Source organism: Myotis nattereri (genome assembly GCF_964212035.1).
Source record: "Myotis nattereri genome assembly, chromosome: 6".
Classification (NCBI taxonomy): Eukaryota; Metazoa; Chordata; class Mammalia; order Chiroptera; family Vespertilionidae; genus Myotis; species Myotis nattereri.
The window spans coordinates 77,657,733-77,680,056 of NC_138081.1; the positions used below are offsets into that span (position 1 = coordinate 77,657,733).

Sequence of the window (22,324 nt, forward strand, 5' to 3'; positions counted from 1 at the left end):
TACTGGCTGGAGTGATTTTTTTTCCTTCTACAAGTATTTACTGCATAAATAACTCATGTAAATTAATAAAGAAACCAATAATACATTTATATCAATGAAGAAAGTATACAGCAAAGTCACATACAAGCAAATTATAGCAATTTTAAAATATATATATATTTTTATTGATTTCAGAGAGGAAGGGAGAGGGAGAGAGAGATAGAAACATCAATGATGAGGGGGAATCATTGATTGGCTGCCTCCTGCAGGCCCCCCCAACTGGGGATTGAGCCCACAACCCAGGCATGTGCCCTTGACCAGAATCAAACCCAGTACCCTTCAGTGTGCAAGCCAATGCTCTATCCATTGAGCCACACCTGCTGGGGCAAATTATAGCAATTTTGAACTCTCTCTTATACTTTCTAAATTAATAACAATAAATAACCCTCACCCCAAAGTATAAACTTTTAGTGAACTGCTACATTCAAATGGTGGCGCTAATAGGGAAATTGGTTTGCTTGTACATAATAAAGGCAAAGAAGGACAGTCTGGAACCCAGGAAATTCTCTGGGACTCTCTTAGTACTTCAGTGTCTAATATTAAAGTTAATGAAAAATTAGAGCAACCAAAAATAAAAGGTAGGGTGCTTGAGGACTCAGACCCTTTGCAAATGAAGGTTCAGGTCACTCCACTAAGCAAAGGAACAAGCTGAGGTCTGGCTGAGGGTAGGAGAGGTACAGCTTGATTAGAGGAACATGAAAGCCATAGATATTAATCATGGTCTTAATTATTAATTACAGAAATGGGGACTTTAGCATCTTTGCATATTTTCTGTTGGCCTATTGTATCATTTTATTCCTTTCTCTCCTCCCATTTGTGTTCAAGTTGCCAACAATTCTATTAGTTTGTTAGGGCTGCTATAACAAAACACCACAAACTTGGTGGCTTAAAACAACAGAAATTTATTTTCTCGTAGTTCTGGGAGCCAGAACTTGGAAATCAAGGTGTTGGCAGCATTGATTGCTTTTGAAGTCTCTGAGAAAGTATGTGTTCCATGTCTTTCGACTAGTTTCTGGTGGCTGCCTGGTAGTCCTTGGCATTCCTTGGTTTATGACGCATCATTCCAACCGGTGCCTCCATCTTCATGTTGTCTTCCCTGTGCGTCTCTCTGTCTCAAATCCACCTCTTTTTCCTATTGCAAGGACACACGTCGTTGATTTAGGGCTTACGCTAAATCCAGAATGATCTCATCTCAAGATCCTTAAGACCCTATTTCCAGATACGGTCACATTCAAGGCACTGGGGGCTAGGATTAAGACAGACATTTCTGAGGTCACAATGCAACTCACTTTGGAAATTAACTTTACAGTTAATGTTTAGATAACAGAATATTTAGAACTGTGACTGAATTTGAGGATTAATATAGCCAACAATGGACTCCTAGGACTCTGTGTCTCTTTATTTTGGGGAAAAGGTGAGCAATTCACTTGTCAATGATAGCAGTATCTCATTACATATAAATACAGCATTGTTTTGTTGTAGAAAGGGGTTGTAGGAAGCTCAGTAGTCAAGCAGCTCCTGTAATGCATGGAGCTTCTCTTCCCCCTCCTGCAGCACATGGCAGCTCTCCAGTGCCCCAGTGCAGCTCATCCCCAAAAACTTCCCTTATGTGGTTTGGTAGGAGCATGCCTTCAGTGAGGCACCAGCCTTCGAACTGCTTTCCCCACACCTAGAGGGTGGGTTCCAGTGAATTCTGTCTGTCAGTGAGCCATGGCCATGACCTCTCCAACAAAGTCTGGAGCTCAGCCATGTTCGAGGAGTGGAGTCTTCCTTGGGTGTTCCATCTCAACTCTGGGGGTAGTGGTTATTCCTTATAGTGCTATTCCTATATTCTTTAGAGTTTTCTTTATTTCTTTCTAGTCAATTCTCAACACTCCAATCTCCTGTTATGGTTAATTTTTTTTTATATTGTACTATCTCTTCTGAAATTATGGTTTATTTCTTTTGATTGGACTCATTACCCCTCCCCCCACCCCCACCCCCACCCCCCAGCTCCTATGATTGGTTGGGAACAGGGTATGTGACCAAGTCAGGTCAAAGAGTGTTCTACCCCAGGATTTATTGAATTGGATCTGGGGGAAAAAACAATTTCCCTTTTTGTTATTGAGGGCAATAGGCTGACATATCCTCTTCTGTAAGGAAAGGACAATACTATGAGGAGATAAAGCTGACAGAGAGAGAGAAACATAGAGAAGATGGAGAGAAAAAAGAAGCAAGTGTAAAACTGCTTGGTTGGAAAGGATGAATGGTATAAAGAAGTTAGTTCTCTTCAAATGTATCTATAAATTGAATGTTACCCAATCAATAGTTAATTATAATTTTTAACACAATCAGATTCTAAATGTTATAGAAAAAAGAAAATGCCAGCGTATAACAGACAATTTTGCAAAAGGAAAATATTAAACTGCCAGATATAAAAATATTAAAAATCAGTAATACAGTATGAATTTAGGCAGGGATGGACAAAAATATGAGTGAAAAGAATAGAAAATATAGATCATGATTTAAAGGAAATTAGTAAATGATAAAGGTGGCACTTCAACTCTGTTGGTAGAGGGTAAACAATCAAGACATGGTATTGAGATGGTTGGTTATTCACTTGAAAAAACCATATAGATCTTTACTTAATAACAAAAATAAATTCCACATGGATTAAAGATTTCCTCTGTCTTATTTTATTTATTTATTTTTATTGATTTCAGAGAGGAATGGAGAGGGAGCTTTAGAAACATCAATGATGAGAGAGAATCATTGATCAGCTGCCTTCTGCATGCCCTCTACTGGGTATTGAATCCACAACCTGGGCATGTGCCCTGACCGGGAATCCAACCGAGATCTCCTGGTTCATAGATCCACACCATATAGATTGACACTCAAACACTTGGATGCTATCCACTCATTACTTAAAGTGACAAGCATTGTCAAACTAGGATAGCATCTCTTATTGAAAAGTATATTCACCTCAAATAGACAAAATATATATGCAATGTGATCAAGACTTTTTCTCCTGAACAATGCTGGAGGAGACTTTCAATTCTGTGTATCCCCCTTCTCAGACACCATAGATAAAAGCAGGTAGCAACTGCTGTCTTACTGTTAAATTATTTTTTCTTCAGAGAAAGAAGTTACATTATTATTGATCAGGCATTGGTCTTTTTCCTCCAGAAACTGTGCCTTGATTGGATTGTGTGGTTTTGTATTTCTCCTCCAAGAAGCTGTTAGAATTATTTTCATTAGAAATTGATTTTTTTTTTAGTTTTTCTCAGAGATGGTAATTTTATACATAAGGATTGATGTTGGCACATTTTCTAGGGGATGGAAATTAAACCCTTATCACAAGTGTTTTCTGGCTCATTTGTAACTTCCATCACAATCTTCATTTCTTTTGTCCCTCAACTGTGCAAGAGGTTTGCTGGGCTTGTTTATTTGCCTTCCATTTAGAAAATGCTGGGAACATTCTCAGCTCATGCCCTCCGTCACTACTTCCCTCGTCTCTGCAGGTGCTTGTTCAGCTTGCTCCTGAAGGCTTTGTTCCACCATCTTCTTGCCACAATTTTAGTAAATGTAGTAGATTCAGGTTCAGTATCAAGTTGGTTTCAGAATCCTAAGTTATAGCTAGAAGGGATTTTGTAAATCAATTCAGTTTTATAAATAAAGGAAACAAAGGCCACACTACTTTTCCTACTAGTTTCCGAGTCTAGAATGTGGTTCTGCATCCGTAGGTTTCTTCTGAAACTCAACATGGATTCAGGGACAATGAGAATCTCTGCCCTGAAAATACAGAAGAGGAAACGAGAAACAAGGCTGCCACCCTGTGGTGTGATAATAAAACTGAAAGGAGCGGACTGCACAGAGAAGTGTGAGAATTGAGGAAAGCAGGCAAGGTGGATTTCCATTAATTACAACAGCAATTGCTATCTTTTGTAATTGTTATTATGACTCATTTAGAGAGATTTACAATAATGTGATGCCTTCTTAGGCTACATCAGGACTCCTGGCACAGCATTAGACCAAGCCCTGGAGCTGCCTGACCTCCCAGGAAGATATAATTGGCAGGACTAAGTCATCCACAAAAGGCCCTTCAGAATATATTTTTTTTTATCTTAAAAAATAAGTCTAGATATGCACAATTTTATTTTATAAAACAGAATTAAATAAAATCCGTTATAAGATATTAAATTCTTAAAATTATCTTTGTTCCTACCTTTTTTCACGATCAGATACTTTGGGTGTGATAGTCATGTTATATAAATGACTAGAGGCCTGGTGCATGAAAATTCATTCACTGGAGGGAAGGGGGGTAGGGATCGTCCCTCAGCCCGGCCTGCCCCCTCTCACAGTCTGGGGGCCCTTGGGCAGGAGGTGACCTGGCCATCAGGGGAAGGTGACGCCCCCATCACACCTATGCTGCTGCCACTGCCAGCAGTGCAAGCCTCAGCTGGCCCTGGTTACCTGAGCCTCAGGTGACCCTGGGTGGCTGGGGGACTCTGGAGGCAGGTGCACAGCAAGGTCTGCCACCCCAGCGGGGCTGAGGGGACTGGGTGCCACCATCTTGTGGCTGTGGGTGCCGCCATCTTTGAGGGTGGTGCAGTCAATTAGCATATTCCCTCCTTATTGGCTGTGGGGACCACCATCTTTGCGATGGCATGAGGGTCAATTAGCATATTCCCTCTCTATTAGGATATTAAATAGAATTTAATGAATGGTAAGTGAAGCAAATATTTAAATATTAAGTAGATTTCCTTTCAGCAGTTATGTAAATTCTGCTAGTTTGAGTGTCACAGAAGTGTGCACTGAAATCTATTTTTGGTTAAACTTAAGTAGAGGCCCAAGGGTTGTGTAGAGCCCCCTCCCCCCTCCCCCCGGCACCCCACCCCTTGTGGATGTGATGCTTCCAAGAGCACACTCAGGGTAAGAAGCAAGACCATGAAAAGTAAGCCCTCCAAAATGTTTACTATATCAGCTACTATTCTCATCCTAGACAATTACAAATTACATCAAGTTCCTGGGGTCTGCAGTACCTCACCTAGAATTAATGAGACTGGGAAAGGGGCACTATATCAGCAACTCTTCCCCTGCTAATCTAACAGAGTTAGTAATGGGCTGCACCCTGTAAAACAGCTTAATATTCTTAAAGGAGCCAAATTAACTTAACAGAGCAATCCCCTTTATTATTTAAAAGAAGCTGAGAAGTATATTAACCTCCTTCTATATTTTTAAAACAACACATCTAGATAATTAGAAATAAAGGTGTAAAACAGAAGGCGACCAGATGGCCTTATGGAGTCAGACCTGAGTCAGATTTATTTAGATTAAAATTCCAGTGCCACCACTTAGGTGATGACAATTGGTGAAAGTGTTTAGCTTCTTCAATCTTAAGTTTCCTCATCTGAAAAATTGGGTAGTATTATCTACCCACTAGGTGGTGGGCAGGATTACACAGAAAAGGTATGCATTGCCCTTAGCACAATGCCTAGCACATACTCAGTGCTCCATAAATGGTAGGCTGGAGAGAATCCCCCAGCAGTGGAGATACGTGTACAACTAGACTTTGTGTGATCACTATGAAATGTCAAATTTCATAGAGAAAAATCATAACTTCTATTGCCTTTTTTAGGCATTCATCCAAATGTGTCATCCAAAAAATAAAAACTGCGAGAAGAATTCCTTAAAGGCTTTAGTGAGGCACCACGTTTTCAGCCTAGAACCTGAAATTTCTTGGCACATCACACACACAAAATTAGTCTCTTGGCAAGAAATTAGACTGAGTTAGTGAACAGATCACAAATTTTCCCAATTTCAGATTTTTACACACATCACTTACTGTGTGTTCTTAAGCTTCAATTTCCTCATATGTGAAAGTAAAAAGAATGGTAGCATGCACTTACATGTTGCTTACTATATAATATAGTGCACATTACATTATCCTACACCAGGGAGGTAATGTAGGCAAGCATCTACTCTAAATCAAGAGTCAATTATGTTTTTTGTTCCCTGGGATTCTTTTATGACTGTGGTATCTACAGATATCCTTGGGAAGTTGATTTACAAATTTATTTTTTTCTGCTAAATAGAAAAATAAAAACACAAGAAGAGAATGGCCTTGGCAGTGTTCCATTTATCAATGTATTGCCTCTCAGCTCTCAATCCACTGTTCTGGAGCTCTCTCTGTCTTCTAAGCATCCCTCCTTTGCAGCTGGTACAGTGTTAATATTCGTCAGTAGAGGGCGCTGGAGGGACACTGCAAGCGGAAAGTGCACTCTTTCTGGTTCACCCATTGTGCTCCTTCCAGCAGCCTCCTTCTGTGGTCCAGCCTCTGTAGGTGAGGCTCCTACAGCAGGGTAGTGGCCAGCAGCATCTAGTGGCCAGTGGAGCACAGCACTTCCCTATGAGGACCTCTACCCAAGATCTCCTCTGGTGACATCTCTGTGGATGACTGTCACTTGCAACATTCCCAGCCAGGGTTCCCAATTTGCCAGTCTCTGCTTGCCTGGATCCTAGGAGAATGTTCCCTGTATGCTAGTCTCTACCCAAATCCGTTGCTTGTCAGCCTCTGCTCAAACCAGCTGTGGACCAGCTCTGGCCCAGAACAATGCAGGAATCTTTTCTTTCCAGTGGACCATAGCCGGTGAAGGGGGCTTCTCTTCCAAGTGTGTTCCATCTGTGGGTGTACCTCCTCAGCCCCGGGGTTCTCCCTTTCTAGTTAATCCTCTGCGTTAGTTAATAACTTTAAATTAAACTTTACCTGTTCAGATTACTACATGGTTTCTGCCCTCTAATTGAACATGGACTATCAAGTTGGGTCCTTTATCCAACCTCCCTGAAAACCAATAAACTTGATTTTACCAAAAAAGTGCCTTTCTGGTGACAAAATTTCTTCTGGCCCTCATATATCCCTGGGAAGTTCTGAGTATAGAATGGAGATTTTGTTTCATTATGTCAATCATGGCCCTTTTGTCAATCTACCCTCAATTCAGATGTATAAATTTTACTAAACGGTCAAATCTATGTTGATGGGAACCCCCAAAAGTTATGCCTTTTCCAGTTAGTAGTTGATTTAATTAGATCAATTTGAACTATTCTAGAACCCACCTTACTCACAGGGCAGCTAATACCTTCAAGGCAAGGTGTTTGAGAAAGGCTTTCTGGAGGAGGGGGCATTAGAGTTGGACTTTGAAGGCAGGATAGGATTTCACAAAACTGAAGTACAGCCATGATCATGGGCTATTTTAGACATAAGGAAACGGTGCAGAGGCATACTTGTTTACCTGGACAAACACATCGGATAGGGAAGCTGCAGGATTACAGTTGTGAAAATAGAGTCAGATCATGAAAGGCCTTGGATGCTAGGCAAGGAAACAGAGAGAGACACTATGTTTTCAGGCACAGTTTGTGTCAATGTTGTATAGATTCAATGGAAGATGATCCTAAGACCGAATCAAAAGCACTAATAACAAACTGTTATATTAATAAAGATCTGAGGCAATCTGGACCTATAATAGAACAATGGAAGGTAGGGAAAATATAAAGGAAAGAACAGATGTATAAAAACTATGTAAAGAAAGGATACATTGTTTGGTGTATATAAGAGAGGAAATCTTGATACTCAGTTTATGTGTAGCACAGAAACAGGATCATGGAGAGAAAGAATTAATGTTAATCTTTCAACTTATTTGGAAAAGAAAGTCCATATAATAAATATAGCTGGTTTGCCGATGCTTTCCAAATATTTATTTACTTATTTATTTACCCATTCTCCTATTGCCTCTTTAGAAACATGTTCAGAGGGAAAAGTCTTTTTTATTCTCCTGAATGAAAATTTGGCAAGTCCTATAACTTTTGTGTTAATTCTTAGTACAAAATTTAAAACGTCATGCAATGAAATAATAATAATAAATAAAATGCCATAGAATCACAATTCAGTAATTTGGATGTCCAACACAAGTATTAATAGCAATTTGGAACCATTTTATGTTTTAAACCTTAACTCTTCAGAACAGGCCTACCTGAGGCTAGAAGAGGAGAAGAAAAATATAGTTGGCCTCATCGCAGTCTCTCCTCCCTGCGTTTTCTCTTCCTCTAGCTTCTGACTCCCCAAAGTTGAAACAGGAAGCTGTGGATCCAGAGACTTAAAAGCACAGAGTATCGTTCTAATGTGCTCTCGACCTGGAAGATATTCAGAGCCAAGCTTCATCTTATGGGCACTCCCCTTTGCCCAGGCAGATGCACCACCACTTCTGGAGGCAACTGGAGGCCCCATCTGTGGATTTTAACTTACTGCCTGTATCCCTCTGCCTTTCAGCTTGGATTGGGCCTATGATGACCTCGTGTCTGCTCTTTCTTTCGTAAGGGGAACAAGCTCTGGGTATATAGATCCCAGCACAGTATCTCAGACCTGGTTCTAACCTCCCCGCGCCCCCACCCCCCACCCTCGCAAAGTTAACTCTTTGACTTCAGGAAGGAGCCACCCCTCTATCCCCAAAGAACACACAAAGCTCTGAGCAGCTCCAAGGGAATCTCTGCACCCCATGAGACAGCAGACCCCTCCTTCCCCCTTGGCATTGGGGTGCGATGGAGCTCACACCTTAGCCCCAAATCACATACAATACCTTCTTCCCCCAGGAGCAGTGGTCCGATATTTTATAACTTAGTGTTTACAATGGTTTGATAGAACATAATTATCACAAATAAAGAGACTTGACTGTACTAACAGATGCCCTAGAATCTCCTGTATATTCTTTTCTAAATTCTATTGTGTAGTAGCAATCCAATTTCCTTGTTCATCAGGACAAATCACTCCTGCCAATAGAGTAACCACTGTAGTGACATCCTCCAAGGAAACGTAAACATTTGTGGATTGGCATTTCTATTAGGGCTTATGAACAACTGGGTAGATTAGCTTTGCTGTCTCTAATCATTATGCCAGTGAGTCCTGCCTTCCTCCAACATCAGCCATCACCACAGTGCTCCCTGTAGTCTTATAAATAGGAAGTTTTATCTAGAGTCATGACCTTTTTTTTAAATGCTAGAAGGAATGTTAGAAATCTTCTTACTGGTGAGGAACCCAAGACACAGAGAGATTAAATTATCCAGGTCAGAGCAACTTGTGCCAGAGCCCCCAAAACCCAGGCCTGTCTATGAGCTTTTGAAAACATCACCTTTTAAAACATGTATTCTAATAAGTTAGAATGTACCTGATATAAAATATTGAGAAAAATAGTGAAATCCAGTAGCATATAATTTGATTTATAAGGCTCAAAAAAGAAAAAGATGGATTTTTGAGACAAAAGATCTGGAAAGCTTATAAACTGTTTGAAGGGAAGGCCTCTGAAATGATGCAGAAGGATTGGCAGGTGAGAAATGAAAAGTTAAGCTCAGTTATCACAGAGCATGGCTAACTCTAAAGATCTATTATTTATTTATTTATTTATTTATCTATTAAATATATTTTTATTGATTTTAGAGAGGAAAGGAGTGGGAGAGAGAGAGAGAGAGATAGAAACATCAATGATGAGAGAGCATCATTAATTGGCTGCCTCCTGCATGCTCCACACTGGGATCAAGCCTGCAACCCAGGCATGTGCCCTGACCAGGAATCAAATGTGACCTCCTACTTCATAGGTTGATGCTTAATCACTGAGCCACTCCAGCCAGGCAAGATCTATCATTTATAGTTTTGGTGTTAATTATCTATATACATAAAAGGCTAAGCAACCGGCCAACTGGTTGACCGGCCGGTAGGTATGACATGCACTGACCATCAGGGGGCAGATGCTCACCACAAGAGCTGCCGAGTGACAGTAACTTTGCAGAATGCCCTCTCATACTCCGGGACCCCGCGGACTGCTGGTTTTGGCCCGATCCCCTGCAGGCCAGGCTGAGGGACCCCACCTACTGGAGGGACCCCAGGAGGTTGGCTCCAGGGCGTGTCTGGCTATCCCACCCAGTCTCGCCCCACTGGCCACCTTCTAATGAATTTCCTTTCATTGTGCACCAATTCATGCACAGGAACTCTAATCCAGTAATAAAGGTACATTTTTGCTAGTGCACCTATCATATGCTATCTCCCCCCCCCCCCCCGCTCCTCCCCCCCACATACAGACACCTTAGGATTGAGAGCACATACTAGTATTTGTAAAATGGCTGGTTGTATCAGTCTAGCAAAATGATGGCCCATCATATTTAGTCCATCTCCAAATGGTTTGAGATTCAATTTTAGCCTTAGGAAAATAAAAACCTCCAGGGCAACCACCTTAGAGGCAGAAAGGAACCTTTGAAATCACTTTCCCAGATATTTCCCCACTACCGGGAGATGAATTAGTCTGGGATAGAGGCAGCTGGGGACACTCCATGTTGGACTAGTTTGGTGAATGGCAGTCTGAGGTGCCTGTAGCCTAGATGCAAGAGTAGGGCAGGGGTAACCAGCATGTCCTGGTAGCCCATCTTTCTGGAAACTGGCACACTTGGCGCTTTTCAGAATATAAGGTTGCCATACCCTTTCAGGTCCTTGCATAGAAGAGAGTCTGCAACTACTGGAGAGGAAGACCAAAGCTGGAGGCCATGAGGGTATTACCTTATTCATCTATTTCCAGTGCACAGGGTCCTGCATACAGTGTATACTCAGTGATGGTGCATGGAATGAAATGAGCTATTATATCTCATCATTCTCAGATGCATTATTTTTCACATTCACACATTCAAAAATTGGGATGTATCCCAACATTGGTCTCTTTGTTAGAATTATCTACATTGTTGGTATAGCCCATGCTGGGTTTAATTGAGATTAAAAATGTCTTTAAAATATTATACTCTGATTCAGTATTGGAAAAATGTTATTTTGTTATATAGATAATAAATATAAAATAGTATTATGTTATGCACAGGAAAGCATGGAGATAGAAAAGTAGTGTGTAGGAACAAAGGCCTTCGTCACTGAAGAAATAGCTATAATTCTGTATTTTCTTACAAAGTAACATCCAAGTACATTACAGAACGTAGGAAAGGAAGTAAACTATAAATAGATGACCCCATTAAATTTTGTTATTGAGATATGTGCAAAGGATTGCCCATCATATGCTGTATTAGTTTCCTGTGACTATCATAACAAGTGACCACAAACAGTGCCTTAGCAAAACAGAAGCTTACTTTGTCTTAGTTGGCCAGAAGTTCAATATCAGTTGCGCAGGGTCAAAATCAAGGTGCAAGTACGGCCCCACTCCTTTTGGAGGTTATTAAGGAGAATCTATTACTCGCCTCTTCCAGCCTCTGGTGGCTGCAATATTCTAATCTGTCTTCACAGCACTGTTTTCTCTCCTGTGTATTGAAGCTCCCTCATGGTTTCTCTTATAAGGACAGTTGTAAAGGTATTTAGGACCCACACATTCAATCAAGGATAACCTCTCCATCTCAACATCCTTCACTTAATCACACCTGCAAGGACCCTTTTTATAAATAAGGCAACTTTTCTAGTTTTCAGGGATTAAGATCTGGTATCCTTGGGTCCACTATTCAGTCTCCTATCCATGCAAAGCAACAGATCTAGACTCACAAAAGCCTCCACATTTCTAAGAATAGGTAAAAGGAAAGGTTGGAGTGATTAATTTATGCTCCCTTCTAACAAAATCAAGAAAGTGAAGTATTGAAATTTGTAGAACAGGTATCAATGACTTGGGGAAAAAAATCACAGTGACAATAAAGGAGAACTCTTCTAAGAGATATTCTTAATAACCCAGAGGACAAAACTGGGTAGTAAATCACTAGATCTTGATAATTCAAAGTGAGAAATGACTCAAAAGGGCCAGACTCTGAATATGAAGAAGTTTTAGGAAAACCTTAATAGTGCAAATTAATTCTAAAAATAACCTGGAATCTCCACTCTTTTCTATATCCATGCTTTATTCAATGTTACATTGCAGCTTCTCCAAAATGGGTAGCCTGTTTTAATCACACTCAAGATGACCTGAAGCTACTGGATTATCACAAAAATTTAATAATTGTTTGCTATTGACTAGATAAATATCTAGGAAAAATGCATGTCATTCTTTCAGTCATTTTGGTAATCAAATGACTTGAAGAAGAGGAGAAGAGAGAAAGAAAACCAAAATTAATTAATTTCCCCATCCTTTGAATATAGGAAGCTCTTGTGACTGGCATTAGCTAATAGAACCCAGGCAAAGTGATGCTATGCCAGTTCTGAACCTAGGTCTAAGAGGCCTTGTGAATTTCTGTTCTTTCTTTGGTCTCCCTGAGAACAAATACAGGCTAGTCTACTGGATGGGGATCCGTCACCCTCCTCACTCCAGTCAATACCCATCCAGCCACTAGACATGTGAGTGAGGTTATCCTTGACGAGCTAACTCTCAAATCACCAGTCCACAGATATAACCAAGTCCAGCGAGAACAGCAGAGTCCATCTCCGATCAGCAGAACTGCCCAGCTGTCCTCAGACTCATGGGTAATAACAAATGTTTATTGTTTTAAGCCATTAAGTTAAGGGGTGGTTTATTGTAAGTAAAAAACTGATACTTGATGGTGGACAATCACTAGATTTTAATTACAGAGTGAATAAATAACTAGGAATGAAATGCACTCTTAATATAAAACAGTTTTTGTAGTATTTTAATGAACTTATTTTGCTTATAATTTCCCTTTTTGTATCCTTAATGGTGATAGAAGGTAAAATAAGTCTAAAATAGATCTTTAAATAAGTGTAAAATAATTCTATTTGGAATAAAAAAGCATCACGTTATGTTCTTTTTTTGGAGGCATTTCTTTCCTTTCTAGGGTTATAATCATCCTTACTTTTAACCTGAGGATTCTCCTATGTTCAAGACTGGAATCCATTTCAGTTTTAATGAAATACAAAAATTCTGTACTCAGATTTCTGCTACTTATTCACTATATAACTTTTCAAGATTTACTTCCCCTCTCTGAGTTTCAGTTGCCCTATATGAAAAATGAAGATGATTAATACTTCCTTGTTAGGGTTGTATAGGTTGAAGATAAAATATGAATGTACTCTGTGTGATGCAAATGGAAAAGAAAATTAAATGAGCTGTATCTATGCTATTATTTCTTAAATATGCCAAAGAACTGCATTTTATTGGCTAAAAAGTGGTGGTGATTTTCTCAATGAAATTGTTCTTTTCCATAAAGTAGAACATTTAGGTTTTATGAACATATGCTTTTATGCTGTTATTCCTACCCTTTCCCCCACCAAAGACACAATAGCACCTGTGAACATGACCTTTTCCCAAATGCATGTTGCTCACCATTGGTGTAGCAGAATAAAACCAGGTGGCCATAGACAGCCCAGCCCTGATTGCAATAGATTACATTTGTTGCAAACAGATTTGGATTCTTGTTGCACCCAGAGCCTCTATCTCAAAAAACTCTGCCTCAGCCAGCAGCCAACCTGTTCACACATCCCAGCCAACTGTAGCTGACAGAACAAGAGGCATACCTACAACTGACCTGAAGAGTGCAACATGAGCTTATCTGGCAGACAGAAGTATCTCTAAAAAGCTTCTTATTAAGCTTTATGCATTCATTTTTCTTCAAGCACTTACCATGTAACTGTCACTGTGCTAGGTGCTAGGGAAAGCAAGGTTAACCAGCCAGACATGGTCCCTGCCCTCATGGAGTGAGGAGAAAAAGATACAACTCAGTAAAGAAAGTAATAATTACCTGTTATTGATAAGGTGATAAGTGCTGAAACACAGAATTAGGAGCAGGATCCACTGCAGATAATGTGATAAAGTCTCCCTGAAAAAAGACAAGACCTGTATGATAACCTGTTTTAATCACACTCAAGATAACCTGAAGCTACTGGATTATCACAAAAATTTAATAATTGTTTGCTATTGACTAGATAACTAACTATCTAGAAAAATGCATATCATTCTTTTAGGCACTTTGGTAGTCTAATGACTTGAAGAAGAGGAAAAGAGAGAAAGAAAACCAAAATTAATTAATGCCTATCATGTACCAGACAATGCCCACATACATTATCCTACTGAAATAGTCATTACTATACTCATTTTAATTATAGTAATGACTATAAAATAAGTATAGTAATTTGGAAGAACCAAGGCCCTGAAAAGGCAAATTCTTTGTCCAAAGACTCAGCCAGAAGCTCTCTCCACTGTACTTCTCACTAGCTGTAGGTATAAATTATATCTGTAAAAGTTAACAATGACTTCCTCATCACCAACTGGGTTAATTTTAAAATAAATTCCTGTGAACATTTTATTCTTCGTGTTTCACATTATTTTCACTCTTCAAAGCACCTTTTAGGTGAATGATTCTGATCTAAGGGCCATGTAAATTCAAAATGGATCATGTCATTGTCAACAGGAAAGGGAAAGGACAGATTTCATCTGAGTGTCAGGGAGGTCAGGGCAATAGCCCACCTCCGGTTGATGCCATCTAGTCCCATCGTGTCCGTTTGCTTTCTTTTTTTTTAAAATTTATTTTTATTGAATACCTGCTTTAGTCTTTTCTCAAATAGGCACCTAGACTTCAACATGACAGGTTCCGTTTCACTTCCAGCATAGCAGCAGCCCCATGGTCAATTCTTAGCGCCTGCTGCCCTCTATCTCATCTACTCTCTTCACCAGAGTCTGAGTTAATGATTCACCATTGATTGAGGTGCCCGGCGCTATGATGCATGATGGGTGCAGAAATGAGGGGATGTTGCTCTCCAGGAGTGAGTTCTCACCACTCTTGCAACATTCAGGCTGTTCTCTCCGCCTCTCCACCCCTTTCTCCTCCTTCTGCCTGGGAGGGGATCTCAAGCCTCCTCCCAGGGGTGGTTAATCCTTCGGTGAACCGGCCGGAGGGCGCACAGGGAGCCGGACCAGATCTCAGGATCCAAGGCACGTGCAGGAAGAACCTGAGGAAGCCGGTGGGGCCCTCAGAAACGCCGCCAGCACCACCCAGTCTCCAAGGGCAGAGCCGGCATTTGGAGGGAAGGATGAAAAGCGAAGAGAGGAAGTTTGCCTCGCCAGCAGCGTGGGATCTGAGCATCCCCTCCCGGGCGGAGCTGGGTCGTAACCCCAGATCCTTGCCTGGACCCGAAGCTGCACCCGCACCCGGAAAGGGACGGCGACCCTGCCGGCTGTGTGCGCTCAGGCTCGGAACTGGGCGCCTCGTTCCCTTTCCTCCCTCCTGCTTCCACAGACTCTGTAAGGGTGTGTGAGGGGCGGGGGCCGGGGGGGGGGGCGGGGAGCGGGCAGGGGGGAGCAGAAAAGCCGCAGAGGAGTCCTTCCCCACTCTGCCTCGGGGCTCTCCCCTGCCCACCCCCTCCGCCCTGCGCTCACCCCGCGCCCGTCTCACTCCTGCACCTCTGCGCCCCAACTGTCGACCGGCTGCCAAAGAGCTGGACGGCTAGGGCCCCAAACCAGAAAGAAAAAAACAAACAAACAAACAAAAAACAAAACAAAACAAAAAAAAAAAACCACAACCCGAAAACAAGTAAAACCTCCTCCCACTGGGGTGAAGGGAAAATCTTTGCTGACCTGGACCCAGGGACCCTCTTTGCAACTGAGGAGTCGCAAGAGGCTTGGGTCCCGGGTTCCCAGATTTCTCTCCCTTTTGGAGGTCGCCTCAGAGGCCAAGGCAGCCCGGCCCAAAGGCAGTCAGGTCTTAATTCATCAACTGGGGCCTGAAAGCTGTCCTTGAGCGCCGGAGATGCGCGCGCGCGTCCACACACCAGGACAGCACAAGTGATTCCCGAGGATCATTTAAGCGTGAAGAACTCACTGCATGCCATCGTGGAGTGAATAGAGAAGTAACTGAGCCTGGAGCCCAGAACGTGCAGCCTCTTAAGAAAATTTCCCAAATATTTCCTTTCCCTCGGCATTAACCTCTTTTGTTTCTCTAATGAGACAGATCCCCAAACAGTATTCTCCAAGTGTGGTCTCAGGACTAGCAGCCGCAGCAGCCGCAGCATCGCTTGGGACTTGGGAACTGGGTAGAAATACAAATTATGGGGCTCCTCCCCAGATCTCCTGAATCTGGAACTCGGGGGGATGGAGCCCAGCAGTTTATTGCCGCCAGCTGTGCAGGCGACTCTGCAGCCCACGGAAAAGCCAGGGGCTTCAAAGTCTGCTGGGGCAGTGTTTCCCTCCGGTCACTGGGTGTAGCCAGCTGCTGTCCACCTTATTTATCACATACATCTCTTTTTAGAAAGAAGTCTCCGACCTGACAGTGGGGAACCCTGCTAGATGCACTAGTTACTTGTAAAAAGTCATATAAGGAGAGAGAGAGAGAGAGAGAGAGAGAGAGAGAGAGAGAGAGAAAGATGGGACTTCCCCAGCTACAGTCCATTTTCAATATCTGTCCCCTCCTCCTGAGAACTCCCAGACACACCCTAACTTGAAGCACTTCCTTCTCCTTCCAGGCTTCTACAGCCGGTTTCAGATGTTCTCCTGGCTCTTCCTGAAAGCACCTTCTAAGATAATGTGCTTAACCAAGAGGTCACAGAGAGAACACTCCCCACTCCTTACCCCTAAATACACTGGCTTGTGGCAAAGGGGGAATCCCTTTCCTCCTCAGGCAGCCTAGCCTCCTAGTCAAAGCAGGACACTCCAAGCTCCTGGGCGGTGGGCAGGTAGACTGGCGGTGGAGCCCTGTGGGACAGACTCCAGGAGAACCAGGGGCACAGGGAGGAAGGGTGTGGCGGGCGTGGGGTGCTGATGGTCTGCTGTAAGAGGAGGGCACGGGGGGGGGGGGGGGGGGGGGGGGAAGAAGAGATGTTGAGACGGGAAATGCCTGTGTGGGGCAAGCAGGTTTTCATGTTCTCTGGGCTACTGGTGGCCACAGCACAGTAATCAGCACCACATTGCTTGTTCCTTTCAGAGTGTCATCTCCAGTGCACCCAGGTTCCAGAGCTGAGGCCCCTATGGGGAGGGCTTCCCCGCAGCCAGACAGCCATGTGTGTAGCCCTTCTATTTGCTGGTCCCACTCCCCATCTTTGCTCTGTAAATTTTTCTGGATTCACTATTTCTAGGAAGCAGTCACATTTGCAAAGCGCCCTGGACAAATTCGGAGGACATTGGAGAAGGGTGAAGGTGAGAGAGAGAGAGAGAGAAATGTGAGGTTAAACATAGCATCCAAGGGGAGTGTTCTGATTCTTACAGTAAAAAGGCCATCGCCTGTACATTATAAACATACACTCTTTGGAGCTTCCTGCCTGACACACTTTCAGGTTGGGTCTAGCATAGACAGCTCACTGCCACTCAATAACAGTAATAGATATTTGCACAGATCCTTTCCTTTAGAAATCAATGGCACGCATATAATCTCATTTGAGCCCACTAATGCTTTGTGAGGCAAAAGAAGAAAAGTATTATTATTATTATCATCATCATCACCTTTATCCCCATCTGCAGAGATGAGAAAACTGATGACCCAGTTCCTTTTAGGAAAACACTGGACCCAGAACTAGAGCTTATCCTACTTGTTTCAAAATCCTAGCCTCCTGGCTCAAGTTTAAAGCCAAGGTTTCAAATGGTAGGCAGGGAGCACCGGGACTTTTATAAAAATTCGTTTGCATGTTGGGGTCCTCAGAGAATGAGCACTAAGTTTTTTCTCTATGGGGCCGCCTGCACCGAGTGCTCAGAAGTTTGAGCTTTTCGTTTGCTTAGACAATGTGCTGAACTGAAACCCCCAAACTGAATCACGCTGAGATTCACCTCGGACTGGAACTCCGGCCCTTGGAGGTGAGGGCAGTGTCCTCTGGTCGGAGAATTTGGGGATCAGGGAGGTGTCCAGATCTTGAAATGCGCTCTTCAAGGTCCAGTTGGGGTGGGGGGAGGTAGAAGGACACCTTGAAAAGCCCTCTGAGAGGCCAGGACAGGCAGGTGGATGCGGAATCGCCGCAGTTTCCTGCCTGGGAGAATGAGTTGCACTTGCTAAGGTGCTAACTGATCACCGGCGGCGATGGTTCCCTCTTCTGGACAAGCCCCTTCGGCGAGGGCCGAGCTGAGGACTCCACCCCTCACCGCCTTTGGGGTTAGTGGGAGGTGAGTGCGGCGAGGGAAACAGGGGAGCTCTTCCTCCAGGTACCAAACTGAATCGAGAAAAAGAACGGAGAAAAAAAAATGGAAAAGAAAGAGCAAATGAAGCGGAAGTTTCAAGGCCCTCTGCGAGGAGTAACAGTATAAATAACCGAAGACGTCTTGTAAACACTGCGGTCATAACCCCGAACATTAAACAGCCTCGGTGGCATCTGGCTCGGGGGCTGCCGCGGGCTGCGCTGGGGCAGCGCGGGAACCGGGTCCCAGGCTCCCGGGCCTTGCCTCTCTGTTTATCTCAACTTAATCTTCCCCAACGAGCTGTTCCGCAGCCTGGGAGATGTTTAAATTAAAACCCAGGCCGCCGGAAGTCGCGGCGGGGAGCTGTACGCCCTGGCTAGCCTTCGCCCAAAGGCAGGCAGGCAGGGTCCTCATTAAAATGGATTAATTATTCATAAGAAATATGTCATGCATGTGGTAGCGCTCTGAGAATCGGAAAATACCTCCTAAGGATTATGGAATTGACATTTTTCATAGCTCCCAGCTTTGCTTCACTGGTTTCTGACCGCGGATGCCACGTCCTCGCCTGGGAAGTTATAAAACTGGGAGTTCACCTTCCTGCTCATGTCAGCAATTACACTGTGGAATACATGAACACCAGGGTTTCCTTTTCTGTGTAACAATAGCTCTGACCCCGCTCTTTCTTTGTTTACGGTTACATTATTTCTAATTGTCCTAAAAATAACCTGGGAACCTGGGAGGGCAGAGGTGTTTCTGAAGTTTCAGTGCGAAACCTGATCTGGACCATCAGAGTGGAAATCGGATTTAATCCTCTTCTATCTCTGGAAGTTGGGGTCGAGGCGCGAAAGAACCATTTTTATTATCAAGCTTTCCCATAGTCCTTCACTTTTCTATTCCAAGTAACATTTTTTTTTTTTAAATCACACCAATGTCAGGGCTTTTAGCAATATAAAGAGAGATTTATTTTCAAAAAGTAGAAAAACTTGTTTGAAAAAAATATATATCTTTTGAGTGAATTTATAAATGTGACTGTCAAAGTCAGCTATTCTATGATCTACACTTTACAACATATTGTACAACAGATACACATCGATAGGCTCTTATTAGCTATTCATATATTTATAATTACATATTGCACTTGGACCAGCAAGGCTCGCAGAGTCATTCACGGTACCAGGAATAAAGTTAAATAGATGGGAATCGTTGTCAGCACGACCGATCTCCTCCGGTTTGGAAACGAATCTCCTCGTCGCTGTAAAGTGTTCTCGCGGGGTGGGCCAGGGAGAGGAGCTTGGCGGGGGCAGCAGGGGCAGGGAGCAGGGAGGGCAGGGGTCGCCTTCGCGGGGCTCTTCCCCCGGGAGCGCGCCTTTCCCAGACTCGCACCTCCGAGGTCAGGACGCCGTGGTGCCACACAAGCGGCTCGCGGTCACCACTTCTTTCAGGTCGCTCTCTGGCTTCCCGGCCACCATAAAGGGCCACGTCTGCAGGAGAGAAGAGGGTGGAGGCGGTAAGTGGCCATGGAGGAGGGATGGGGTGGGCTCCCTGACCCCGAGGGAAGGACAGGGCGCGGCGGGGGCAGGCAGCGAGTCTCCCAGACCCGTTATCTCTGCAGTTCCCTCGGAGCCCCAGTGAGCCTCGTGGCTGGATAAAGCAAAAAGCAGCACTGGCTCAAGGCACAGCTCGGGGAGGCAGAGCAGAGAGGAGAGTCCACTTCTTGGGGGCAAAGTGAAACCCAAGAGAGGAGGCCCTTCGTTCAGCCCAAGGAGCTGGTGCCAGAGCACAGTGCGGAGGCCGAGCGGGAGCCCAGGAGACTTCTCGCCAGGGAGGCACCGGGGCGCCCTCCTCGGCCCTCTCTGAGGCCCTGGTCAGCTTTCCCGGACCTCCTGCTTTTAGCCCATCTGTCTTCCCTCTGCCGACTTCTCTGTCCTCCATCACAAATGTGAGCTTTGACCACAGTCTCTGAATTAATCGCTACCTCTTAAGGAAAAAACAAAACACTAATGAAAGAATATGCACGCATATTTTATTTAAGATCATCTTCCCACTGGGCTGAGCAAGGGTAACCTCATCTCTTCTGGGCGTTTTGTAATAAAGCTCACTGACGATAAAGGCAGCAGTAACATGTCAATGAAGGCACTGCTTTCATTTGACTTCCTGATTTTAAAAAGCTATTGACTCATCTCATTCGAAAAACAAACTTTCAGTTGGAGGGGGAAATATTTTTCGAGGCAAAATGTGGTTTTGCACCCCTCCCCCCAAATTCTGAAACTAACTCGGTGAGAAGACAATTCAAATCCTCAAACCTCTCACTAGCGCTGGCAGATAAGACGACTTGTAAGAGGAAAACCTCTCCTTCTTATCGGACACAAACAGAGGGGCTGGAAGTGTTGTTTTTCTTTGGTGCCTGTATGTTTTAAAATCAAATCAAATGAAACAAGAATCAAATATGTTTCTTTCACAGTAAAATGCATGCGAGGAAACCATTAGGCTCAATGAGCATTACTTTTAAAAATAAGAAATTAAAATGTTCTTAAATCTTGGATGAAAGTGACCTTTTCAATATTATTTATTACACCAGTAGTGGCGAGGATGTACTAATTATGCTGCTATTTGCTAGAACTTCTGGGATTTGAAAATGTCAACCCACCTACAGGCGAAGCGCAGACTATCGAAGTGGTTGAGGACTCACATGACAAGTATGGGGGACATGACGTGTCCATGTCTAACGGTCCTATAAGGTGCTTGGGAAAGAAACCGAGTTGGGTGGTTTTATTTACAAGAACTGGAGGGGAAAATCGAGTTCTGCTCTCTAGCTGGAGGAAGAATCAAGGGATTAATAAAATGCCTCTTGGGGCGCAGCCTCTGGTCCGTGGTCCCCGTCCCGTCCCGCACCAGTCCCTCCACCCGAGTCCCCAGGGCGCGGGGACCAGGGGATCCTCCTCTTTGCCAGCTCCGTCCACTTGCACACTCCTAATGGGGCTGCCACGTCCAACACTTGCATAAATCATCCCCGCTCCGGCGGCTGGCAGGGCAGAGAGCGAGGGCCGCGGGGGGATCTCCTGCCACGGCCCCTGCAGGCGCTGGGCGGGAGGGAGCGGAGGTGCGGGAGTCCCAGCCCCGCGCTCACACTCAGCGCCGACCGGACGGCGGGCGCACGGGCGGGGGCACCCGGGCCGCCGCCGCCGCCTCCCCCGGGGAACTTACCAGGTTGACCGGGTGGATGTACCCGTTCTCGTACTTGTCGTTGGCCAGGATCTGCCTCAAGTGGGCGATGTAGCTGGACGCCAGCCGGAGCGTGTCCAGCTTGGAGAGCTTGGTGTCCGGGGGCACCCAGGGCAGCGTGGTCTTGAGCCTGGAGAAGGCCTTGCTCAGCACCCGCATGCGGGCCCGCTCGCGCGCGTTGGCCGCGTTGCGCTGGACCTGCTTCCCCTCCTGGCTGACCCCGCTCAGGGGGCTCTTCTTGGTGGGCGCCTTCCTCCTCTTGCCCAGGCCGCCGCGGCCCTTCTGCGGAGACCCCGCCTCGCAGTTGGAGCCCTCCTCGGTGCTCTCGTTGGAAGTCACGAACTCCTTGCCTGAGTCCATTTTCAGCCCATCGCAGTCCAGCATCTCCACTTCTTGGAGGTCCTCCACGTCGCTGAGGGAGCCGGTGGACATGTTTGCGGGAGAGGGTGCGAGGGAGAGAGGGGAGGGAGAGCGGACAGAGAGACCCGGAAACCAGTGGGCCCCCCTCGTGTGCCGGGTGGAGCAGCCACCGCGTGTTGGGAGCTGGAGTTGGGGTTCTGGTTGGGTCTCACACCCCTTCCCCCTGCGCAGAAGGAGCCACCCGGGCCAGGGCTTCTTTGGGAAGGAAACCGACGCTCTGCTCCCCACCCCGGAGCCGTGGCCGCAGAGGCTGTGAGGGAGAGAGCGCTGAGGAATTTGGTGGACACTAGGAATTTATCTGGGGAATAGAGAGGCGGATCCTTGCAGCCCAGGGGAGGGGCCTCCCGGGCCCCAGCGACGCTCTTAGACCCCTTTCACAACCGGAGGGAAACCCTCACTCGCAGGCCCTGATTTCCAACTTGTAGCGTAAATCTACTCAACAGCAACACGAAATACCATCACCTTCTTCCCCTTGGAGCTGGGCCTCGGAGGAGCGGGGCGCGCCCACAGCCCCTCTCCCGTGCTCACCGCTCATCGCCCATCGCCCATCTCCCAAGGCCTGCGTTCCCCCCCTAAGAGGTCATAGCTGGTTGTAAGTAGTGAAC

The 22,324-nt window shown here is 44.8% G+C and overlaps 2 protein-coding genes across 5 annotated transcripts in view; both read right to left on the reverse strand.

Moving 5' to 3' along the window:
• Positions 1-19,517, reverse strand: part of LOC308521179 (TATA box-binding protein-like 1) — a 54,242-nt gene extending 34,725 nt beyond the window's left edge. The window contains exons 1-3 of one of the 3 annotated variants that reach the window (XM_081094046.1): positions 19,207-19,240; positions 17,736-18,112; positions 13,726-13,803 (exon numbers count right to left, since the gene is read on the reverse strand). The gene's annotated coding sequence lies outside the window, so the exon portion shown is untranslated. Of the gene's footprint in view, positions 1-8,045; positions 8,206-13,725; positions 13,804-17,735; positions 18,113-19,206 lie in introns of those variants that run through there. The other 2 variants (XM_081094044.1, XM_081094045.1) reach the window with 2 other exon arrangements.
• On the reverse strand, positions 920-21,982 carry TCF21 (transcription factor 21). 2 transcript variants are annotated; one of them, XR_013996143.1, is made up of 5 exons: positions 21,282-21,731; positions 19,207-19,558; positions 13,726-13,803; positions 8,046-8,205; positions 920-1,171 (listed from the first exon to the last, which is right to left on the reverse strand). XR_013996143.1 is itself a non-coding variant. In XM_081094048.1 (2 exons), the coding sequence occupies exons 1-2, from the start codon at positions 21,729-21,731 to the stop codon at positions 19,469-19,471; spliced, it is 540 nt and encodes a 179-aa protein (XP_080950174.1). In that variant the 5' UTR covers positions 21,732-21,982; the 3' UTR covers positions 18,995-19,468. The 2 variants fall into 2 exon arrangements, 1 of the variants encoding a protein (XP_080950174.1); XM_081094048.1 differs by lacking the exons at positions 920-1,171; positions 8,046-8,205; positions 13,726-13,803 and having other exon boundaries at positions 18,995-19,558; positions 21,282-21,982.
• Positions 21,983-22,324: the final 342 nt, after the last annotated feature.